The sequence below is a fragment of the Myotis nattereri genome (assembly GCF_964212035.1).
Source record: "Myotis nattereri genome assembly, chromosome: 8".
NCBI classification, from domain to species: Eukaryota; Metazoa; Chordata; class Mammalia; order Chiroptera; family Vespertilionidae; genus Myotis; species Myotis nattereri.
Genome location: NC_138083.1, coordinates 82,313,575 through 82,338,729, shown reverse-complemented (window position 1 = coordinate 82,338,729; position 25,155 = coordinate 82,313,575). Strand labels below are relative to the sequence as shown.

Sequence of the window (25,155 nt, the reverse complement as noted above, 5' to 3'; positions counted from 1 at the left end):
AAGATGTCCTTTAACTGTCTGGCAGCCACAATCAGTTTCCTATTCAGGTTTGGGGAAATGCCTTTAGCCATTCCCAACAGGTGACTACATGTGTGATTCAACCCTGTTGAGTCCCCAAGTTTCATCAACCTTTTGATGAAACTCTTGGAATTATGACATGCTGGAATTGGTTCCCGGCAGTCTGGTAGACTAAAAGATTAATTTAGCTATTATCTAAGGAACTCCTATAAATTAAAAGACCAAACCATGATACCTAAATGGCTAAAGAATATGGACAGTTTCAAAAAATGAAAATGCAATTTTTTTTTGTATTATATTTAGCCACATATTTGTGGAAAAGAAATTTTAAAATATATATATACATATTTGTTGTTGTTGTTGTTGATTCCCGAGAGAAGGTAGAGGGAGAGATAGAAACATCAATGATGAGAATCATTAATCAGCTGCCTCCTGCACGCCCCCTACTGGGAACTGAGCCCACAACCGGGCATGTGCTCTTGACCAGAATTGAACCCAGGACCCTTCAGTCCACAGGCCAATGCTCTAACCACTGAGCCAAACCGGCTAAATTTTGAAGGTCATTTAGATAATTTTCAAAAAACTAATTGCTTCCTAATCACATGGTATGAAATGTTTAAAAATACAAAAAAGGTACACAGTGAAAAATTCTCTTCCTTCTTCCCTGCACATTTGTCATATCCATGAAAGATTCTGCCATGCAGGAATTTTAAATATTTCAAAAATTTCATTTATGGTTCCTGGATTTTTGTCATGTTTCTGACTCTATGACTATTTAAAAGTCAAAACATTAAAACTCCTCCATGATTTCCTGTACCTTTTAAAATATTTAAATCTCTGATCCTTTGTAACTCTCCTGATATATGGTGTGACTATGGATTTAACACCATGTGTTCAATTACCCATTTGTCTACCACTGATTTTATTTTTTTCATCACCATTTATCCCCTCTATGCCCTCTTCCACATCCACGCACCCTCCTCATTCCCCACAATCACCACTGTTGTCCATGTCCATGAGTTCTTTTTTCTTTTAGCTCAATTCCTCCATCCCCCAGAGCTGTCTGACTGTCCTCTATCTATGAGTCTGTCTCTATTTTGCTTGTCTCCATCACTGACTTTAAAGGCCATCTTTTTCATAAATTAAATTCCTGCATATATTAACATTTGGAGGTAGGCAGGTGAGCTGAACAGAAAGCAAACCCCTGGAGAGGGAAGAAAACCAACTGGAGTCAGAGAATCTTTTCTTTTCGCTTAACTGACCTAATGAGTGACTACATGACAACTGTCACTGTATTCACCTAATAGGGCCACTGAAGGACACTGAACCACCAATAATATAGAAAACCAACATTTTTATTATGAAAGTTATGTATTTGGGCACAAAAATGCAATACATAGCAGAAACCACTATCCCATCAATAGTGACATTATCTCAGCTAAGAACAGACATTAAGTTATCAAGGAACACCAAGAGGAAACAAAGTCTTTTTAAATATATATTTTTCATTTTATTTTTCCCATCATCATTTATTCCCCTCTATATGTTTTATTACTCTTAAGGTGTTTTTAATCTTAAGATTAAAGTCCTATTTAATTTACTTAGTTCGGGAGCACAAAGTTTATTTGGCTCTGGTCACAATTCCATCATGTCTACTTTCTTTGTGAGTTCAGCTTCAATGGTATCCTAAAGGAAGAAAGAAACACCAAAAATACTATAAAGAATGACATAAAACAGGTGCTCTAACTTCTACCCCTATTTAAAATAATGGAAATAAAACCCCCCATTAAAACAAATTAAAAAAACAACATTACTGGTATAAATATTAAACATGCTTTTACACATTCCCTTTTACATCTCTCCCCTTTTCCAAGCCCCAGAAGTTTTCAGACTCTTCAATCTAATCGCCATCTAAAGAGGGGAAAAGCTTTAGAGAGATGATTTAGTATAATGATACAGGAGTAGATTTTCCTGACCTTTACTCCTTAAACAATGTACTTCCGTAATTCCAACTTTCCTGGTCTCCTACAGAACCCACCCTCCTTATACTAAAGGCCCTTCACATCATAAACCAACTGGCCTTCTTCAGTCCTATCTTCCATTGAATACTCCCAGGCAGCTGGACCCTAAGCCTGGAAAAGCCCTCCATTTTTGGCTCTTGAGCATTGGCCAATTCCTTTTGCCTAGAATATTCTGTCTCACTTGCCCACCCTTTCCACCGAAGACAATCTAAGCAAGAATTTTAAAGACATAAAAGACCACTCTGTATTCTTTTTGTGGAAAAGAACATATATACATATGCTAAAAGTATTAAAAGATGCATGAGAATGATACACAGCAACTTTGGTTCTCAACCTTCCTAATGCCGCGACCCTTTAATACAGTTCCTCATGTTGTGGTGACCCCCAACCATAAAATTATTTCTGTTACTACTTTATAACTGTAATTTTGCCACTGTTATGAATCGTAATGTAAATATCTGATATGCAGGATGTATTTTCATTGTTTGCGACCCACAGGTTGAGAACCGCTGGTTTATGGTTTAGCTTTGAGGAGGAAGAAAGAAGGATGAAGGGAGCTTTAACTTACCAGCATTTATTTTATTTCTTTTTTAAAAGCTGAAGAAAAAAATGGAACTTACTAATTCTCGCTTTGCTTCTTCAATTTTCACCTGAGCAAGAGATGGATCCTTTTAAAGGAAAACAAAACAAGGAAAGGTTATATCATTTAGGGCTCAAGGGGAAAAAAATGCAATGATCCTTTCAAAAGTCAAAAATCTTACAGAGGGTATACCCACTGAAATTCAGCTTGAACTTTAAATCCTTAAGCATGTATTCACTATATTCATGATCATTTAGTTAGTGCGTACTAAAAAAGACATCTTCTTTTTTTAATTCATAAAAATGATTACCGGCATTAAATCTAAATAGGACTCCAATTTTTTCTTCAAAGGTATAGTCTGTTGTTTTAGTTCTGCCAGTTTCTGGGGATAAAAACAAACAAACAAAGTCACAGAGTAATAGAGATATTCACAATTAAATACTGCTCATTTCTGAAATAAAACATAGTAAAGCATCAACACTAGAAATTTAAAATAATGGCTCAAAGATAAACAGATAAACTCACTTCCAATGGAAACAGTCTTTACAAGATGCTTAAAATAGAAGAGTTTTACTCCCATTTACTAAAAATAGGATTAAGTATGCTGTCTAGGAACCCAAAATAATGTGATTAAGAGGAATTGAAATGTAAGGGAACAATTAGAATCTCAAATACATATTTATGAATTGTCAACTTTAGATTCCAAAAATCAAAGTATAAAAAAAATTTTAAGAATAATAAAATATATAGGGGGGGATAAATGATTATGGAAAACCAATGAAATAATATATATATTTAAAGAAGAGCCCTACACGGTTTGGCTGAGTGGTTAGTGTTGGCTGAGGACTGACAAGTCTCGGGTTCAAGTCTGGTTGAGGGCATGTACCTCTGTTGCTGGCTCGATCCCCAGCCACAGTCGGGGCATGTTTGGGAGGCAACCAGTCGATGTGTCTCTCTCAGATCAATGTTTCTCTCTCTCCCACTCCCTTCCGTTCTCTCTAAAAAAATCAATTAAAAAAATATCCTCGGTGAGGATTAACAAACAAAACACACAGAGTAATAAAATAACACAAAGTCCCTGTTACTTCCTTTTCCCACCAAAACAGATAAAATCTTTATAAAAACAGGAGTTTTGGGGCCTGCGTTTTTACTGCACTTTGACAGAGAAAAAGGAGGAAGACCTAGATGGTCAGCACATAGTTCCTCAATAAATTTGTTTAGTAAATAAATCAATAATGTATAACTGACTCCAGCAAAGAGTTTCTAGCATATAGTAATAAAGAAAACCAAACAAATGTGAGGATATATACAGCTAAATAAGAAACAAAGATATGAATGCTGATGAACATAAAGTACAGAGGTAAAGGAAAATAAATCAGGTTAATAGTGAATAAAGCTCTACAAAAAGAAACAAGTAAAAAAGCAGATTGTGCACTAAGATTTTAAAGAAAGTTAAACTGGGTTGAATCAAGCTCACCTCTGAAAGTTCTACTAGTGATTGATGAGACAGAGAAGCCTCCATGCCTCGGGCTGAAAGTTTCTCCTACGGTTACAAAAAAGGGGGGTTCAGTTAAGAAAATTATTTTCAAAGTGATATCATTAAATGTTTTCAACATATACTAAGTGTACCGGTTAATAATGCAGATTTTTTTCAATAGATGGAGTTATACATATGTTGATATAGATGCGATTTGATATGTATGTATGCTATTCTGTTGTATTGACAACAACCTTCAAAACTTCATATGTCAAATTTTCTGAAGGTGTTAACGTCATAGATATTTTTACACTTAAAAATGTCAAATTTCATGCCAAAAAAAGAGTATTTGCAGGAAGTTTTAATTCATTACTTTATTTTGAAGAAAAGTGCTGCTGAATACTTCGGGAAGCTTGTTCCATATCAAGATACTTGGTTTAAATGCTTTAAAAGTGATGATTTCGATGTGAAAGACAATGTCCAGGTCAACCAAAAAAGTTTGAAGACCAACAATTACAAGCATGATTGGATGAAGATGCATGTCAAACTCATAAACAACTTGCAGAAGGATTAAACATTGCTCAGCAAACAATTTCCGATCATTTACAAGCAATGGCAAAGATTTTAAAGGAAGGAAAATGGGCGCCACATCAACTGAATGAAAGACAAATGAAAAACCGAAAAGTCATCAGTAAAATGTTGCTTCAGCAGCACGAAAGAAACTCTTTTTTGCATTGAATTGTGACTGGTGATGAAAAGTGGATTTATTTTGAGAATCCAAACTACACAAAATCATGGATTGATCCAGGTCAACCATCAACATTGACTGCAAGGCAAAATCTCTTTGGAAAGAAGACAATGCTCTGCGTTGTGGTGTATTATAAGCTTCTAAAACCAGGTGAAACCATTAATATTGATCGCTACTGACAACAAATAATCAATTTGAACCACCCTTTGATTGTGAAACAACCAGAATGTGCCAGAAGACATGGCAAAGTAATTTTGCTTCATGATAACGCATCATCACACACTTCAAAACCAGTTAAAGACACGTTAAAAGATCTTGCCTGGGAAAAGGAGACATATGTAATACCCTTTGTAATACTTTAAGCAATAAAAAAAAAATGTGATAGGAAAAAATGCCAAAATAATAATAAAAAAAAGATCTTGCCTGGGAAATATTAACCCACCCGCTATATTCACCAGACCTTGCTCCTTCAGATTACCACTTTGTTGGGGTCCAACCCCAGCAGGTCCAGGAGTCCCCAAAGGTGTGAACGGAGTTGGTGAAGAAGAAATGACACGGAGACAGCGTTCAGTTTGATCAGCAGCTAGCCAGGACCTCTAGCCAGGATCTCCAGCCAAGTTCTGTCTTTTATTGTCTTGTTACATCTGTATTTATACCAGTTGATTTTAATCCTGTCAATTTCTATTCCAAAGGTTAGGACGTTTCTTATCTCCATTCCAGGGAGTAAAGATTATGTAGCTTAAGGGTGGCAGATGGGTGGTGCGCAGCTGGAAGGCGGGTCTGCTCGGCGAGGTCTTCAGGGCATTCACCTCTGCTCCTGGGGCTCCGGTGGCACGCAGCGACCGCCTGCCAGCAGAGCCTGCCCCTGCCGGCGATACTGGGCCAGTGGGACAACCGGAAGGTAAACTGCTCCAGAACACTCCGGACCCGACCCAGGAGGCTGTGTCGCGCGCAGCACTCTGGGATTTGTAGTTCTCGAGATGGAGCGAGCTGTGCCGCCCACGGTGCCTCTGGGTCAGATGGAGGTGTTTCAGGCCCTGCAGCAGTTGCACATGGCCATCTTCTCCCAGTGTTTTTCACCCTGCGGGAAGTTCCTGGCGGCTGGGAACAATTATGGGCAGATCGCCATCTTCAGCTTGTCTGCTGCTTTGAGCTCCGAGGCCAAAGAGGAAAGTAAGAAGCACATCGTGACCTTCCAAGCCCACAATGGGCCTGTCTACAGCATGGTCTCCACTGATCGACATCTGTTCAGCGCTGGGGATGGGGAGGTGAAGGCCTGGCTTTGGGCAGAGATCCTCAAGAAGGGCTGTAAGGAGCTATGGTGTCGTCAGCCCCCGTACAGGACCAGCCTGGAAGTGCCTGAGATCAACGCTTTGCTTCTCGTCCCCAAGGAGAATTCCCTCATCTTGGCAGGGGGGGGACTGCCAGCTGCATACGATGGATCTAGAGACGGGGACCTTCACGCGGGCCCTCCGGGGCCACACAGACTACATCCACTGCCTGGCGCTGAGGGACCGGAACCCTGAGGTGCTATCTGGCGGCGAGGATGGGACTGTGCGGCTTTGGGATCTGCGCATGGCCAAGGAGGTCCCGACAATTGAGGTCTACAAGCATGAGGAGTGCTCCAGGCCCCACAATGGGTGCTGGATCGGATGCTTGGCAACCGACTCCGACTGGATGGTTTGTGGAGGAGGCCCAGCACTCGGCCCTCTGGCACCTACGATCCTCCACACCCACCACCATCTTCCCCATGTGGGCACCACAGAAGCATGTCACCTTCTACCAGGACCTGATTCTGTCAGCTGGTCAGGGCCCCTGCGTCAACCAGTGGCAACTGAGTGGGGAACTGAAGGCCCAGGTGCCGGGTTCCTCCCCAGGGCTGCTCAGCCTCAGTCTCAACCAGCAGCCAGCAGCCAGCAGCCAGCAGCACCGGAGTGCAAGGTGCTGACAGCTGCAGGCAACAGCTGCCGGGTGGATGTTTTCACCAATCTGGGCTATCGGGCCTTCTCCCTGTCCTTCTGACCTCCCGAAGCTGGTAGGGCCGGAGCAGAGGACCTGGAAGAGGCCCTAAGCCCAGCCTCTCAGGCAGGGAGAGGGCCTGGGGCCTCAGCGAGCAGGGGTCGGAACTGGTTTTTCTTTTTACAAAATAAAATTTCAGGCTTTAAAAAAAAAAAAAAAAAGATTATGTAGCTTAAGGGTGATAGTTCGTAGTTAAAGTGATTAACTACCCGCCTGGCATTTAGTTAAGGGGTTTTATTCCCTCCCTAACTCCAGGGAAAAATCCCTACCTGGGGAAACAACCTTTCTCGGAGAGGTGACCTTGGTTAAAACACATAGCGCCAAGAAGGTGAGCAAACATATTAAGAACAGTATGCCATATACACCAGGTCCCTTGAAACTTATGCTGTGCAGATGTTTCTTCCCTGCAGCAACTGTGTCAAGCAGCAAGGGTGGACCTTCTTCCACCACCACTTGTTCCAATCAATGGCACAAGTACTTTCTGAGCAGCACTTCAAAACGTACGAAGAAGTGGAAAATTGGGTCTCTGAATGGTTTGCCTCAAAACAAGAAAAGTTCTATTGGGACGGTACCCACAAATTACCTGAAAGATGGGGGAAATGTGTAGCTAGCGATGGACATTACTTTGAATAAAGCACTTTTGATGTTTCTCTTGAAATTATCATGTTTTCTCTGATTACAAAATCTGCATTATTAACCAATACACCTAGTAATCCAGTAAAGATAAGCTACAAATCACAGATGAAACATGCGTCTAAACACTTTTTTGTTGCATGTCAATCTTTCCCGGGGTCACAGATTTGTGATAGGATGGGCACAGTGCTTCTTAAGATTCTGAGCTTCGGGGCCCTGCCTGTAAGGGATTCTGGTGTGGGGTGAGGCTACAGTGTTTTGGCCAGGCTCAAGCCTCGGACTAATGAAAGGACAGGGTCCTCTCATTGCCACGTGCAAGTCCCAGCTGGAGGGCAGGGCCCTCCCAGCACAATTATAGCCAACAGCTATGGTTGTAAGCTTGAACCTATGGTCCAAACACGTGGCCCCACGTGCCTTGTGCTAGAGTTCAGGTGCATGTAGTTGAGTAGGGTTGGAACTCACGAGAATGCTGTAAACAACTTGATCACGCCCCTACTTTGCCTTGTGGCATCTGCTATAAAATAAAGACACGGCTTGTGGGCACTGGCGCTGTCTCCTCATCAGGGAGCAGCGTCCCACCGAGACCCAGCTTTCATTCTCTTGTCTGTCTTTTTTCAATCCTTTCACCGCCCCACTCAGGATCACCTTTGGCCATAACATTCTGGATCTACTGCTAAGTAGCTATGAAACCTTGAGCAGTTACCAGTCTTCTCTCTGTGTTATACTTTTACATGCGCCTCCCTTATTTGACCATGGCTGCAATTACTATCTTATTCATCACAGCTTCTCCAGTGCTATGTATATGTGTATATGTGTATATATGTAATTCCATATATATAAGTTCCCTTGTCTGTAAAAAAGGATTGGTAATACTGCCTAGGTGTGAAATGAAGCTCAAAAAGAGAACTAACATTATTCAGTCCTTCATACATACCTCTAAAGCTCTGATTCCAAATCTGGATTCTTCTGACTTTGCTTTTAGGAAGTCCATGTTCTGAAGACGACTGTTAACTTTGGCCCTTTCCGTAGACAGCTGCAACTCTGCCTTCTTGAGATCGCTTTAAAAAGTAAAAAAGAAACATTTTTTTCTCCTCAGTGAAACTATTATTAAAAAGAAAAGCTCAATTACTTTTTGGATTCAACTCTGAATTAGACAATAGATAACATAGTTGATGAATTTTCTACCATAAAATTTACATCCCAGACTAATTAACAGGCATTCTTTTAGGTCATCCTTCCCTCCATGTTGTTATCTGGGGTTTTTCTCAAGAAACATGAAATAATTTTAAGGTTAATTTATATCAATTATTCTTAGAGAAAGTAAATCTGCTGCTTAAAAAAGTGACTAAAAATACCATAAAGCTGCCCAGCTGGTGTGGCTCAGTGGTTGAGCATTGACCTATGAACCAGGATTCACGGTTCGATTCCCGGGTTCAGGGCTCATTGCCTGGGTTTTGGGCTTGATCCCCACTGGGGATCAATGATCAATGATTCTCTCTCATCATTGATGTTTCTATCTCTCTCTCCCTCTCTTTTCCTCTCTGAAATCAATACAAATATATTAAAAAAAAAAATACTCTAAAGCCAATTTGAATTATGGAGATCCCCAAAGGCCTCTATCCTGCATGTGACATAACATAGTGCCTTGCATATACACAGTCAATATTTATTGAATAAATTTACACACTGCCAAATTATGTATGCATATACATATTTCTGATCTGTAGCATCTAATCTCTGGGACAACAGGGACCTAAAAAAGACCCAGAGCACCAAGAGAGATAGTAGAGCACTAGCATAAAAAAAAAAAAAGAAAGAGCAACAAATTATAATGCACTTTAAGTTGCCTTGTAGTGTATAAGTAAAAAAAAAAAGAAAAAAAAGAAAAAAAAAGAAAATTCACATACATTTAAAAAAATGAACAAACGCAGGTTATTTGTAAAAAGAAGGAAAAATTACATTAAGTAAAAGGTGAAAGTCTATACCCAACCTCCATTCAAGTCATTTTCTACTTTAAAAAACATTTTATGGACCCCATTTCTTAAAAACTACATATAATAAAGTCCTATTATTGCCTTTTAATAAAAATTGTCACCATTTCCAATTCAGTTACTTACTCTCGTAGACATTTTTCTAATACTAAACTTGCAGTTAATTTTTTTTCAAGTTTTGCCAATTCAAGCTTGAGTTCTTCATTTTTGGATTTGGCACGAAAAAGATCAGAGGTCAAATCATTCACTGCAGAGAGAAAACTAAAAAAAAAAAAAAAAAAAAAAAAGAATCTGGTCACATAAATGGACATCAAGGACAATAATTGCAATTATTCCTCATTTCTAACAATGATTTGCTCTTTATGTAGATTCTTCCATAACCCTGCTGTTTCGTAACTCTATGGATTTTTACCTGCTGTTCTCATTGCCTGCAAAGTCCTTCTTCACCTGGCAAATTTCCCTGTCTTTCAAAACGCAAATAAGATGGACTCCCATCCTGGAATTCACCACCCTTTTCTCTGTGCCCAAGCTACAGCTGTCACACTCTGTGTTATACTTTTACATGCGCCTCCCTTATTTGACCATGACTGCAATTACTATCTTATTCATCGCTGCTTCTCCAGTGCTATGTATATGGCATTAACCAGTATTTAGCGTCTGCTAAACTGACTTAAGTCTAGAAGTCTGCTGCCATACAATATACATATTTTTATTCCTGAAACACTACTCTTGAGCATATGTATAAATTCCAAGCCCTTACATTGACAATGAAGAAGAATAGCTGCATAGTTCTCTGTAAGTTATAGTTGTCGTCCTAGCTAAGATATGGCCACCAGTGGTATTCATATAGACTTTGGAGTCAGACAGGGTTTGAACCTCAACTCTGCCATTTACTAGCTCAGAGATGTTCTTTAACGCCCCTCCTGAACTTCAGTTTCCTCTTAGGGTGAATGGAAGAATAATGCCATTATACAGGTGAAATGCCTGTAACAAAGAATAAAGGTCCTTAAACTACTCCACCCTGTAGGGTAGGAACATAACCAAAATTCAGTATGCTGAACCAGACGATGTAGCCTACGACTTTTCTCATTGTATACTTACAGGGAATAATGTAAGCGATACCCAATACCTTTCCAAATATACATGAGAATCAAACTTCAAAAACCTAATCCTGGAAGGAGAAAACACTAAAATTTAACCAATACCAAGTTTACCTGAAGTAATCATACACACTCACTAACAAAGACAGAGTTAATTAAATTCAGTGTTTTGGCACTTATTGTCCATTTCCCACACAGAATTACACTGAGAAACAGTCTTTTAGGTCAAGACCTTATAACATATATGATTACAGAAATTAAAACTATCATAAAAATTACCTGGTTACTGAGGTATCCTTTATTTCAAGGGCCACTGCACTGTCAACCAAAGCATTCAGATATCTAGAACCAGTGCTAGAGAGGTTGGCAGGGGAAAAATTCACACTCTCCATGAGAAGGTCTTGAAGATGCTTGGCTGAAAAGATACAATAATTCTATGATGATTAAGATGTTTGTTTTGTTTCATTTTAAATTTTTAACAGTTTAACTGAATCTTTCACGTATCATACAATTCACCCACCTAAAGTATACATACCTGTAATTCAATGGCTTTTAGTATATTAAGAGTGGCATACCCATCAATACAATCAATTTCAGAAGATTTTCATCACCCCAAAAAGAAACCCCACTTCTTAGTAATCATTTTCCAATTCCCAACCCATGAAGCCCTAGCAACCACTAATATGCATTTTGTCTCTATTCATTTGTCTATTATGAACATTTCATGTATATGGTACATCAGCCCTGGCCAGTGTGGAGCATCCTCCCATACACTGAAGTCTCGGGTTTAATTCCCAGTCAGGGCACATGCCCAGGTTGTGGGTTCCATCCCCAGTCAAGGTATGTTGGGAGACAACCAATCGATGTTTCTCTCTCACATAGATGTTTCTTTCTCTCTCCCGCTCCCTTCCTCTCTAAAAACAAACAAGAAAACCCTAAAAACTTTTCTACACTAAATTACTCTTGTACACTTTGGTATTAAAGAGTGTCCCAAAATTCACGCAAGAAGTAATTTTGATAGAAAACACAGGTTTATAATTAAAAATTGTAAATTTTTATTGATTCATAAAGTATACAGTATAGGGTTATGTATGGAATAGCATATCGGGTAAATGGCCTCCACGGCTTTGCTGGCACATACGCACTCTTGACCACGGTGCCGAATTGATGTCCCTGGACACTCAGCAACACTCTCACGAACTGCTTCGATGTTTTGTGTTGAACGACTTGAAGGACGGCCAGAGTGTTTAAGATCACTAATTGATCCAGTCTCCTTAAGTTTTTTAATTAATCTCTTCACAGTTGATAAAGTTAAATCACTATTCCAACCATATTTTGTACGAAAATTGCGAACTGTAGCTGCCAAACCTTCATTATTTTTAAAATATTGCTCAACAATGAAAACGCATTGTTCTTTCGTGTAGCACTCCATTTTTAATAACCCTCAACTGTCAGCTGTCACGCTATCTTTTTTTTCCGTTGGCAACACTTTTCGGCACAAATGGCGTAAAATTCAAATCTTGCGTGAATTTTGGGACACCCTTTAAAAAATCTGGTTACTTCTGGTTATCTCATTCAAAAACTCTGCAATTCATCTCACCTTCCGATTCATATTCACTTGCTTTCTGCTTCAAGTCCTCTATTACCAGGTGGCCATCCCTGTCCCGGACCCTGTTGCGTTCTGAAAGGTGATGTAAAATCTCTGTGGTCCGGGCATTGACCTCATATTGTGGAATGGGATGATCTCCAAATATCTTTTTCAACCACGCAGCAACCTAATCATGCAAAGGAAGACAAATGCTTTAAGTCTTGTTTGCAATGGCACAAAGCAAGTATCACAAATAAGCGATCAGAAGCCAACAAAGTGCTTTCTATGAATATTCTGAAGTCCTGCTTACTTCACATCCTAACTTGTCTTTAAGAAGATACATACCAGATGTCAGGAAATAAGTGAGGAATCACAAGGAACAAAATTACCAGAAAACAATCCGTCCTTTCCCAAAGGAACAAAAGCGGCATGTAGGCTAAAAATTGGCATCACTCAAATAATTTAAAAGACCAATATGCATGTGCTAACGAAAGCATTCGTATCCATGCGAACTCTGAAAAAAAGAGTTGTCCACAATACACAAGCCGCACAGAGGCTCATAGGGCTGGGATGTGGGACACAGAGGCAGGTCAGGAGTGTGTAAGGACAAAAAAAGACCTTTCCTTTTCTTTGCAATGGCCTTCCACGGTTTATGAGAAGTACCTGATGATTAAACCCCAAGATTGTTGGCTCCTCTGATTCAAACAGCTCCTGGGTGCAAACTATGGGACAAGATAAGCTACTCTCAAGGCTACATTCTTGCATCCCCCTTCAGAAATCGAAATCCCGTTTCGCCCCAGCTGGTTTGGCTCAGTGCATAGAGCGTCGGCCTGCGGACTGAAGGGACCCGGTTCGATTCCAGTCGGGGGCACATGCCCGGGTTGCAGGCTCGATCCCCAGTGGGGGGGGGGGGGGGGGCGTGCAGAAGGCAGCCCATCAACGATTCTCTCTCACCATTGATGTTTCTGTCTCTCCCTCTCCCTTACTTCCTACAATCAATAAATATATATTTTTTTAAAAAAGAAGAAGTCCCACTTAAGACTGCTGGGAGGGATTTTGTACCAGGGGGCTCCTCAACTCCCTTTCAAGCCCAAGACTAGGCAGGGGAGGGAAGGGAAAGGTCCTTTCCAGGGCCGTCCAAGTAGAAAGGGGAATCAAAGAGCATGAAGGCGGGACTGAAGATGGGCCCCCGGACTAGGTAAGTCAACCTGGCAGGAGATCCGCCCGGCGGGCGGGTGTGTCAAAGACTCCGCTTCTAGGACACAGCAAAGGCCCGCTCCCGCCCCATCACCTGCGCCTCTTTCTCCTCTGGCGCTTCCATAACTGCCGCTCCCGCCACTTCTGGAGTGGATCCTCTCGGAAGAATCGCCGGGCTCGCTCTGAAGGCCCCGCCCACACGCCGTGGGTCCGGCCCCTTAGGGCCCGGGACTTCTGGGAGTTGTAGTTTTCACCAGGACTCCAGGCTGCTGCCCGGCTCCAGCACTGCAAGCCTCTCCCTGCTGGCCACCTCGCCTCGCCCTCCGCGCTCCATGGTATAATCTACAGGACGAGAATAGAATCGCATAGAGACACGCTGTGTTTTCTTACATTTTGACTACTAACTTGAATTGCTTGTCTTAAAGAAAATCTGAAACTTGTTTTTTGGGTAGCAGAGGTTTGTGGGCACTAGCTTAAACTTTTTATTTTTCCCCGGCATTATAAACTGCAGCAACCTTAGTTTTACCCGTTAGTCTCCACTACCAAAGAGCTAAATGTGCTGGAGACGTTTTAAATAAATAGCTGACATTCCTGGCCGGTGTGGCTCAGTTGTTTGGAGCGTCCTTCCTTACACCGGAAGATGGCAGGTTCCATTCGGGTCAGGGCATATACCAGTTCCAGGGCCGGTGGGGCACATACGAAAGGCAGCCAATCGATGTTTCTCTCCCCCCACCCTCTAGAAAAATCAATGAAAACATGTCCCTGGGTGAGGATTAAAAAATAAATAAGATAAAAATTAAATTGTTGACAGCATTCAACTGCTAGCGCTGCCACTCTTCCATGAAAAGTTCTCTCCTCCCTCCGTGATTGTGGTTAACACTGAGAGTGATTCTTGATACCGCTACTGCAATGTATACTTTCCTAAGTGATTTCTTATTTTTGTTCACTGTTACAGGAACCCTGGAAATTAGACACACGATATTTTACATATTTCCACATTAAAACCACACGCACATAGGTCTCCCCTGAGCTTGTCAAGTTTAGTATATGGCCCCTCTGTCGTCCACAGGGTGCTTGTCAAAATTCAGAGCCCAACATGTTTGACACAGAGGTTCTGGGGTGGGGCCCCATTGATCTGAGAATCACCTCTTTCTGTAGAAAACGGTTTCGTAGCGACAGCCTCAGACCTGACACCTCCGACCCGCCTCACGGTCAGCCTGCCCGCCGCGCCCTCGGACGGGGTGTCAGCACCACCTGTTTCCGGAATCTGGCCAAGGGAACCGCTTCACCACTGGTTCCGCTACCCACGTGGTCGCCCCGGGCAGTCACAAGGTCAACTGGAAAGACCATAGTAAATGTGTCAGCAATGCCCGCGCGGACGCTGGCAAAGGTCTAATCATTCCTTTTGAAATTTACATCCAAAAATAATACCTAAAAAAAAACAAAACAAGTAACCACCCCCACCTCGCGAAAAGCAGATTTGCATCCGGAAGGTGAAAGCGAGGGGCGGTACTTCCGGGTCAGGTGGGCTGGCTGCCTTGACCTTCCTCGCCGCTCAGCCATTTTGTCCCAGTCAGTCCGAGGCTGCGGCTGCAGAGCAACTTCCAGGAGCTGCAGAGATGCTGTCCGTGCGCGTCGCCGCGGCCGTAGCCCGCGCCCTCCCTCGGCGGGCAGGGCTGGTGAGCGCAGGGCACCGGCGGGCGGAGGTGGCCCGTGCGGGCGGCAGCGGGTGATGGTGGGGCGCTGGCTCGGGAGCTCTCTCTGCAAGGAGGGTGAGGGGCTGTGGCAGGCGCCGCCATCTTGCACTGCTGGCCGCTCCGGCCGGGCCCGGCCGGGCAGGAGGGCGGCGGAAAGGCCCTTGTGTTCGCCATCCGTGCGAGATGGTGCAGAGTGGTGCAGGGGGCACAGTGACCTTGATGCTGCCCAGGGACGGGGCCTCAGGAGGATTCCCTTCTTCGGTTGAGAGCGGCGCGCGAGGGGCCTTGGGTGAAGGTCAGGGCCTGGGCGCTCGCTGTCGGAAGCCTGGGCCGAAACGGGGTGGCCGGGTCCCGCCGATTCCCCGGGACTCCCTCGCTGAAGGTCAGAGCGAGCTGCGAACCCCGGCCGGTGAAGGTCAGCGGGCCCCGGCATTTCACCCTGCCCGGAGGTCAGTTCAGAGGCGAGCAGCACATGAAGGGCGTGTCCCGAACGCTTGGGTGGGCGGCCCCAGTGCTGAACCCCGAAAGGATCGCGAAGACCCGGCACCGGTGCGGGTGTGCGTTTCCTGCGGCCGGTACCGCGCGCGACCATGGCAGGCCAGCCGCTGCGGCGCGGTCCCGTCCAGCGGGAGAGCGTGCGTGGCGGCACTTTGACAGGTTTTAAGCTTCCGCCCGTGAGGAATTGTTAGGAAGTGATGGGGACTCGAGGGAAATAGAGCAGAGGTTGGAAAATGCCTGTGAAGGTCAATGCCCTTCATTACTTCTCTCTCTCTCAGATAAGTACATAACCTTTAGGTAGTGTCAACCTGAAGGGTGAAATAGACATACTGCCCTAACACAACCGCTGGCAGCATAGTTTCTCATCAAATTTCAACATTGACAGTTTTTTGTTTCCTTGATTAAAAACAAATATTTCTTCTTATTGACTTCATAGAGGAAGGGAGAGAGAGATAGAAACATCAGTGATGAGAGAGAAGCATTGATCAGCTGCCTCCTGCACGCCCCACGCTGGGAACCAAGCCCACAACCCGGGCATGTGCCCTGACCGGGAATGTAACTGTGACCTCCTGGTTCTTAGGTGGATGCACAACCACTAAGTCACACTGGCTGGGCTCTTGTTTTTTGTTTTTTTTTTTTTTTTAATATAAATAGCTCTAAAGTCAAAATAATAGTGCCTGATACCTTTAAAGGGAAAGGTGCTTTTTAACTGTTACTATACTTCCAGGAACTGCAAATAGGTTTTTACATATCAAAAAACTGTTTTTTCACCTGTTTAAAGTCTTCCAATTTTAAGCAAAATATTGTGAGTATAATTAATATCTTAACAGATAACTTGATCAAACTAAGCTTGCATTCAAGCTAGCCAGTTTTATAAAGGTCTTTTTAAAAATCAGATTTAAAAAAATATATTTTTGCCCTAGGTCTCCAAAAATGCTTTGGGATCATCCTTCATTGCTACAAGGAATCTTCATGCCTCTAACACTCATCTTCAGAAGATTGGTGAGTCATTATTTCTAAATCTACACCACACTTACTACCTTCTCATTAAACAAAAGATAAGAAAGTTGTTGCAGGCTTTTTTCCCCTATTTTGTTAATTTTTTCTCTCAATTTTAGTTACTGCAGAACTCCAGATTTTTTTTTTCTTTTTCTAAATATATTTTTGATTTCAGAGAGGAAGGGAGAGAAAGAGAGAAACATCAACGATGAGAGATAATCATTTATCGGCTGCCTCCTGCACACCCCCTACCGGGGATGGAGCTGAAACCCGTGCATGTGCCCTCACATGGATGGATTGAACTGTGACCTCCTGGTTCATAGGTCGACACTGAGCCACACCTGCCTGGCAGAACCTCAGATTCTTAACCCACAATGTGCCATTTAGTCCTATGTTGGTAGGTTTGCTTGTTCTAGTGAAATGAACTACAGTTTTATATATTTCTCTTTTGATGTTAGTATAGCTTCTTTGTTCTGATAATGTCCCGTTGGGTGGAAACAGAATGTGCACATGGCAGGTGGTGGACACACTTTCTGATCTATGAAAGATTTTTTTTCCTCCTAAAAAAATTACAAAAAGTAGGCAATTTTTTCTTCTATGTTTTTCAAAGGCATTAGGTGCTAATCTATGAATTTGCCCTTGCAAGTTTATTTTAAGGATATTTTATTTTATTTAATTTATTTATTTTTTTTAAGGATATTTTATTTTATTTTTTTCCTAAAGGGGAGAATGATGGTTTTTATTTTTTTAAATATATTTTATTGATTTTTTTACAGAGAGGAAGGGAGAGGGATAGAGAGTTAGAAACATCGATGAGAGGAAAACATCCATCAGCTGCCTCCTGCACACTTTCTACTGGGGATGTGCCCACAGCCAAGATACATGCCCTTGACCGGACTGGAACCTGGGACCCTTGAGTCCAAATACTGAGCCAAACCGATTAGGGCTATTTTAAGGATATTTTAATTTTATTAGTTTTTTATCTGTCTCGTGAAGTTTTCTTTGAATCACTTGGGTTCTTTTTCATAGATCTCATGCTTTTTTTTTTTTTTTTTTTTAATATATTTTATTGATTTTTTACAGAGAGGAAGGGAGAGAGATAGAGAGTTAGAAACATCGATGGGAGAGAAACATCGATCAGCTGCCTCCTGCACATCTCCTACTGGGGATGTGCCCGCAACCGAGGTACATGCCCTTGACCGGAATCGAACCTGGGACCTTTCAGTCCGCAAGCCGACGCTCTATCCACTGAGCCAAACCGGTTCTGGCAGATCTCATGCTTTTTTGAATAGAACGACATATTGCTTTTTGGAGTTTAATTTGATCATTGTGATCACAAACTATATTATTCATGTTGTTATGCAAATAGGTGTTGAAAAGAAACTGGGGCCAGATTATTATTTGTAATGGAATTGCTCTCAATAGGCACTGCCGAGATGTCCTCTATTCTTGAAGAGCGAATTCTTGGAGCTGATACCTCTGTTGACCTTGAAGAGACTGGGCGTGTCTTAAGTATTGGTGATGGTATTGCCCGAGTACATGGGCTAAGAAATGTTCAAGCAGAAGAAATGGTAGAGTTTTCTTCAGGCTTAAAGGTAAATTATAAAATAGTATTTTGCTGTTTTAGGGTTGTTGTCTTCATTTAGTAAATCAGATATGTCAGTTTGGTTTTTTTTACTTTAAATCTCAATCTGCCTCAGGGTTTTTGTGGTCAGTGTCATAGATTGTGAAAATATATTTAAGGGTTTTCACTCTAGAAACTTATTTACACATAATTCATAGCCATTAGCTCCTAAGTACATAGTTTTAGTAAATCTTCACCCAAATTCTGAGAAGGTCAAGTCTGTTCTTTGTAGCTGTGAAGATCATCTTGTATAAAAGCATTTGATAACTTTAATTAAGCTTATTTCATTAAATTAATAAAATTAATAAATTCATTTCTGGTGGAAAGTTCAAAGTCACTGACTTTGTATTTCTAGTAAGAATAGATCTCTTGGTGAGAGGCAAGTTGCTGGTGTCGCTATCACAAGTTCTCTGATGATATAAGCCCACCTTTTTCTACTAGGTTGAGCCTAGTTGGCCAGTGGGGTGAGAATTAAAAGTTGTAGGAGTCATAGTTCTCTGAGGAAAGCAGAGCCTGATGTCTAGTTGGACCAGGGGCAGTCGTACACAAATAGGGGAAAGGATCGCTTTGGTCCTCTTGCTAGTATGGAAAAAGAGCCACTTAATGTACAAGGAGAATTGTAGGGCCAAAAGTTTTATCAGTGTCTAAAAAGTTAACCTCTTTTATCTTCAGTGTGTGTATCTTATATGTCTTTGAAAGCTTAGGCTGAAATTAATGAGCTCTCAAGTCTCCTTTTAGCTTTTAAGAGTCTTAGCCCATACCGTCCAATAGAACTTTCTGCAATGTCAGAAATATTCTATGTCTGTGCTGTTTAATATGGTAACGAGTGTATGTATGAGACCATTGAGCATGTAAAAGGTAGCTGGTGTGTCCTAAGGTACCACATTTATAAATTTGACTGAGTTTAAATTTAAGAAGCCACATGTGGTTAGTGACCTATTTTGAAATCAGATTTAGACTAAAGATTCAGTACCTCCAATAATATTCTACGATATTCCTCTGTATTCTAGGCTAAACCTAGTAGAAAGAAGTGGACGTATATCATCTGAGAGCTTATGATAGCTACACCAGATCTTACATCACTGACCAGACTGAGTTCCTGGAATAGCCTTTTTGTTTTGATTTAGGGGCTATAAAATTTTAACATTCTGAAATGTTTGTAATGACAGATGACCCAGTACTATTATGAAGATTTGATCTTGATTGGGTAGCTTTTCATTTCACTTTCCATTAACCAGACAAGTAGAGGTTCTCATTAGGTAGTTAACTGTTTATGGAGCTTCTTCTATATCAAAAGATGTAAATCAACTATGTCTTAAAATTTCCAATTGCCCTTGATCACTATTTCATATTGATCACCCAGCTCAAAAGCTATGGTCAAAGGAAATGCAGTGGAAAAATTTACCAATTTACCATGTTCAATTGCTTTCCTTCCATGTGCTCTTTGAGGATGTGATAAGAAGCAAGTCCTTTTTAAAAAATTTTATCGATTTTTAGAGACATTAATTTGTTGTTCCACTTATTTATGCATTCATTGGTGGACTCCTGTATATGCCCTGTCCAGGGATCGAACCTGCAACCTTGGCATATTGGGATGAGGCTCTAACCAACTGAGCTATCTGGCCAAGGCGCTATTTTAAAAGTCTTAATCTAAGAAGATTGTTTATTAGAAAAATACTTAGGAGTAAACCAGATCTAAAGAACAATACTGCCTTTTTTCCCTATAGCTATTTTCATAACATGTAGTGTTGGTATGTGGGGAGAAGAGCCACTTGGGGTTCATTGGTGTTCAATTGTCTTTTATGTAGGGTATGTCTCTGAACTTGGAACCTGACAATGTGGGTGTTGTCGTGTTTGGAAATGATAAACTGATTAAGGAAGGAGATATTGTGAAGCGAACAGGAGCCATTGTGGATGTTCCTGTTGGCGAGGAGCTGTTGGGTCGTGTAGTAGATGCCCTTGGTAATGCCATTGATGGGAAGGTAGGCTTATCATTCATTAGATGTAGTTCCTTTTTGGTGTGTTGTAGTTTCTAACAAATATCAAGACTGATTGTTCTGGGGTTCCTTTTTATCAACAGGGTCCAATTGGTTCCAAGACCCGTAGGCGAGTTGGACTGAAAGCCCCTGGGATCATTCCTCGAATCTCTGTGCGGGAACCAATGCAGACTGGCATTAAGGCTGTGGATAGCTTGGTGCCCATTGGTCGTGGTCAGCGTGAGCTGATTATTGGTGACCGACAGACTGGGTAAAGACGCAGTAGCTTGTTAAAAGTTCTAACTGAAATTGGCTCTATGAAAAAGATTATAGTGTTGGAATGGTAAATGCTTTGGATATAACGGGGAGAATAAAATTTAATGTGTGGGTTAGTTGTAGTAGTGAAATTTTAATTGGGGAATTCTTTGAAACATTTAGTTAAGATTTATGTTTACTTTCGCTTTTTAAAGCAAAACATCAATTGCTATTGACACAATCATTAACCAGAAACGTTTCAATGAGGGAACTGATGAAAAGAAGAAGCTGTACTGTATCTATGTTGCTATTGGTCAGAAGAGATCCACTGTTGCCCAGTTGGTGAAGAGACTTACAGATGCAGGTATTAAAGAACTTTAGTCCCATTGCTGTTACCTGGGAGCCCTGTAGCTGCCAACCTTAGGATAACGTCTACTTAATGAAGGCTGATTTTAATTACTCTCTAATGAACTCTGTACTGATATAGTCAATACATAAAAGAAAAGTAAACGTAAAAATTTAGCATAAAACGAAGTTTTAAGGTTTTATCATTTTCTTTAAAGTAGAAGCTGTTTGACTCAGATTAATCTTAGTAGTAAATCACTTAGTAAAGCATTTAGATAATTTTTATTGCAGTAGCCTCTACTTTAGAAATCACAATATTAACCTTGTAAAACAAATCTGTGTTTTTCTCAGATGCCATGAAGTACACCATTGTGGTTTCAGCTACCGCTTCCGATGCTGCCCCACTTCAGTACCTGGCTCCTTATTCCGGCTGTTCTATGGGAGAATATTTCAGGGATAATGGCAAACATGCTTTGATCATCTATGATGACTTATCCAAACAGGTCAAAATAAATGTATTTTTAGACTTTGTTTGTATGTTTGCACTATTTGACCAAATGTAGCTTCTAACAGGTGGATTTCCTAACCCTTTTCTGTACTACAGGCTGTTGCTTATCGTCAGATGTCTTTGCTGCTGCGCCGACCCCCTGGTCGTGAGGCCTATCCTGGTGATGTGTTCTACCTACACTCCCGTCTGCTAGAGAGAGCAGCCAAAATGAACGATTCTTTTGGTGGTGGCTCCTTGACTGCTCTGCCAGTCATAGAAACACAAGCTGGTGATGTGTCTGCTTACATTCCAACTAATGTAATTTCCATCACTGACGGACAGGTATTATTATGCTTAATATAAATGTAAAAGCTTAGGGTGATTCCAATGTACTGGTTGGAAATAGTAGTTCTGAACTGATTTTACTTTTTTATTATGGAAAATTTCAAATATATGCGAAAGTAAAGAGGATAGTATAGCAAAACCCCATATATCAATTTATAGTATGGAGTACTTCTTGCTTCATTTATACCCCTGCTATCCTTCCCCCTGCATAATTTTGAGCAAATCCCAGAAATCGTTTCACTTCACCTGTATATCTATAATAATAAAAGCGTAATGTGCTAATTAGACCGGACAGCCAAACGACCTTCCGGATGTCCTTCCTGTCAAAGCCGCAGCGGTGGAGGTGAGCAGTTAGGGGCGATCAGGCAGGCAGGCAGCGTGGTTAGGAACAATCAGGTAGGCAGGTGAGTGGTTAGGAGCCGGAGGTCCCGGATTGCGAGAGGCTGCAGGCCAGGCTGAGGGATGTCCTCTTGCCTACCGCGCCCCCCCCCCCCCCAACGGATGTTGTGCACTGGGCCTCTAGTATTTTAATAAAACGTTAACCTTTTTTTTTTTCTTCATGTTACGCACATCTCCCAATCTCAGCAGTGAAATACGTAGTTTGATTTGAGTTGTGAAAGGTTTGAGGAGCTATTTACCATAAGATACCATTTAGTATTCTTCCTCAGTGTTTTTGAGCTTCAGTTTTTCAGCACAGTGTCTTAACTTTGAAATGCTGACTTCTAAGTTTGCTAGCATGTGCATTGTCCTTACATTGTAGATCTTCTTGGAAACAGAATTGTTCTACAAAGGTATTCGCCCTGCCATTAACGTTGGTTTGTCTGTGTCCCGTGTTGGATCTGCTGCCCAAACCAGGGCCATGAAGCAGGTAATTTGAATCACTTGGGGAGAGGTATCATTAGGTGAAAACCAAAGTGTATTTGTATAGTGCTCTGTGTCACTGAGCGAAGTATTTTTGTGTAGTGTGAGTTAACCAATTCTGTGTTTCAGGTGGCAGGTACCATGAAGCTGGAATTGGCTCAGTATCGTGAGGTTGCTGCTTTTGCTCAGTTCGGTTCTGATCTTGATGCTGCCACTCAACAGCTCTTGAGCCGTGGTGTCCGTCTGACTGAATTGCTGAAGCAAGGACAGTATTGTGAGTTGTTCTCTTTATTTGGTCAAGTTCCTACTATGTGGGACTATGACATAGCTTCCTACAAGCTGTAATACATGCTGTTATCTCATCAGCGGTACTGCCTTTTGAATGCAGTTGATGCCTTGTTTATTTAATCAAAGTACAGACAGTCTTTATCATTTAAATGTAAATGCTACAGTCTTAATAACCAGCAAAACTTACTATGTTTAGTACTTTTTGGGGAATTAAGACTTACTCGATGCTCCTCACACCCCACTATATGAGTGTAGAATTTGTCCTATTTAAAAGCATGTTATTCACTTATCTTGTTATAAAAATTCAGCAAATTATTTATAACCAAAATAATTTAAATGCTGCCAGATGATAAACAGTGTTTGTGGAGAATGCCCTAATATTATACTTTAGGACTTGCAAATATAAGAAAATCACTGTTTCCTGGGGAGGAGGTGGGTGGAGTTTCTCACTGCGAACGTGAGAATAAGTGATATGAAGAAACTTGTTAATGGAGGGAAAAGTAAGTTTCTCTGACTTTGGTAACATGGTATTTATTTGAACAACTCACTGGTGTCCTTTTGTTTCTCTTCAGCTCCCATGGCTATTGAAGAGCAAGTGGCTGTCATTTATGCCGGTGTAAGAGGATATCTTGATAAACTGGAGCCCAGCAAGATCACAAAGTTTGAGAGTGCTTTCTTGTCTCATGTTATCAGCCAACACCAAGCCCTGTTGGGCAGTATCAGGTATGAACACAATTGCATGAAGTCTTGCTAAATTTCTTTCGTATTTTGTAGTTAGCCTAGTCATTGAATTTTTGTCCAGGTCAGAACTAATGATCTCCTTTTATTTCCTAACAGGACTGACGGGAAGATCTCAGAACAGTCAGATGCAAAGCTGAAAGAAATTGTAACTAACTTCTTGGCTGGATTTGAAGCTTAAACTCCTATGGATTCACATCAGATACCAGTTTGGTTTTGTCATTGTTTCTTCTAGTAATCAGTTCCATTTGTAAAAGGTTTACTCTCATGCTCCAGATGTACAGAATCACCTTAAAAATAAAGGTTCCATATTGCTTGGTGGTTTTCTGTAGTTTGAATGGTTCCTTTAAAAGAACTGAGATTGCTTTGAGGAATTGGTAAGCATTGCTTCGTTGCTTATTTTATTTGACTGTTATCAATCTAAGTAGGCTTAAATAATTCACAGCTAAGTTCTTTGCAGATTCTAGAGCAGCCGTGGGCAAACTACGGCCCGCGGGCTGGATCCGGCCCATTTGAAATGAATAAAACTAAAAAAAAAAAAAAGACCGTACCCTTTTATGTAATGATGTTTACTTTGCATTTATATTAGTTCACACAAACACTCCATCCATGCTTTTGTTCCGGCCCTCCGGTCCAGTTTAAGAACCCATTGTGGCCCTCGAGTCAAAAAGTTTGCCCACCCCTGTTTCTAGAGTGCTTTATATTTGGTTAAACAGAAATTCGTTGACTTGGCAAATTGAATAACAGCTTTCTCCTGCCCTCTGGTGTTTTCGGACCACAGCCTCTGCTTGACCAGGCTCTGGTCCCAGGGTCTCATCTGGCTTTAGCTAGCTGGTCAGAACCCCTGCCAGGTTTACACCTCTTTCCTGCATGGGAGGGATCAGACAATGGGAAATGAAATAAAACATCTTGTTATTGAGGATCAGAGAGAGTTCATTGAATTCTCTGGCTGGCTCCATCACTGTCTCATCAATGAATACATGGGAAAGATCTCTCTTGAGGTGCTTTGAAATCTTGGGGAGGTAAAATATCCAAGAGGAACAGAAATTAGAGAACATAAGGATATATCATGTTATTAAAGGCTAGTTTGTGATAAAGTTGACAAGTTCAAGAAGTGGGAAGACACTGAGGGCTGGAGAAGGGCGTGGTGATGAGCAGGAGGAAGCATGACCCATAGCCTGCAAAGCATGAGCTAGGATGGGGTGGCAGCACAGAAAAGCCTGACCGGCATGGGGTGGGGAAGCTGGGGAATGAGATGGGAAAGGTCAGGATAGGGATGGACTTGAGAGGATCAGCAACGTAGATACATGTAACTGACTTTCTGCTTTTCTTCCCCTCAAGTTCTGCACCTATGATTTAAAATTGTAGCCTTTAATGTGATGGCTTCTCTGGGCATGTTCAGATTCGTTTTGGATTCATTGAACACTAATTGAGCAGCTACTCTCCACTTCTGGCTGTGTGGGAGGGAGGGGCCAGGCTGCAGTGTCTGCCATGGACTGGGTGTCATGCTGCCTCTGCCTCCAGCCAGCAGTGTGATCCCAGGCGGGCCACCCCACCTTGCTGATCGTCCATGTCCCCATCTGCTCAGGGGCTGGTAATCCTGACGCCCCACGGTCATGAGGATTCAGTGAGGTCACTTGTGAAACTCTTAGCAATGTGCACTGCACACA

At 41.7% G+C, this 25,155-nt stretch overlaps 2 protein-coding genes and 1 pseudogene across 3 annotated transcripts; 2 read left to right on the top strand and 1 right to left on the bottom strand.

Moving 5' to 3' along the window:
• Positions 1-1,353: 1,353 nt before the first annotated feature.
• HAUS1 (HAUS augmin like complex subunit 1) lies at positions 1,354-14,804 on the bottom strand. Its single transcript, XM_081096517.1, has 10 exons — positions 14,519-14,804; positions 13,467-13,714; positions 12,188-12,362; positions 10,867-11,002; positions 9,614-9,748; positions 8,431-8,554; positions 4,097-4,162; positions 2,930-3,001; positions 2,660-2,707; positions 1,354-1,704 (listed from the first exon to the last, which is right to left on the bottom strand). The coding sequence occupies exons 2-10, from the start codon at positions 13,494-13,496 to the stop codon at positions 1,654-1,656; spliced, it is 837 nt and encodes a 278-aa protein (XP_080952643.1). The 5' UTR covers positions 13,497-13,714; positions 14,519-14,804; the 3' UTR covers positions 1,354-1,653.
• LOC308522908 (THO complex subunit 6-like) lies at positions 5,810-7,018 on the top strand (annotated as a pseudogene). Its single transcript has one exon. The product of its transcript is annotated as a THO complex subunit 6-like (transcript).
• On the top strand, positions 14,721-23,806 carry ATP5F1A (ATP synthase F1 subunit alpha). Its single transcript, XM_081096516.1, has 12 exons — positions 14,721-15,051; positions 16,491-16,569; positions 17,992-18,161; positions 19,999-20,172; positions 20,271-20,437; positions 20,637-20,785; positions 21,118-21,269; positions 21,371-21,595; positions 22,359-22,466; positions 22,589-22,733; positions 23,320-23,470; positions 23,585-23,806. The coding sequence occupies exons 1-12, from the start codon at positions 14,992-14,994 to the stop codon at positions 23,664-23,666; spliced, it is 1,662 nt and encodes a 553-aa protein (XP_080952642.1). The 5' UTR covers positions 14,721-14,991; the 3' UTR covers positions 23,667-23,806.
• Positions 23,807-25,155: the final 1,349 nt, after the last annotated feature.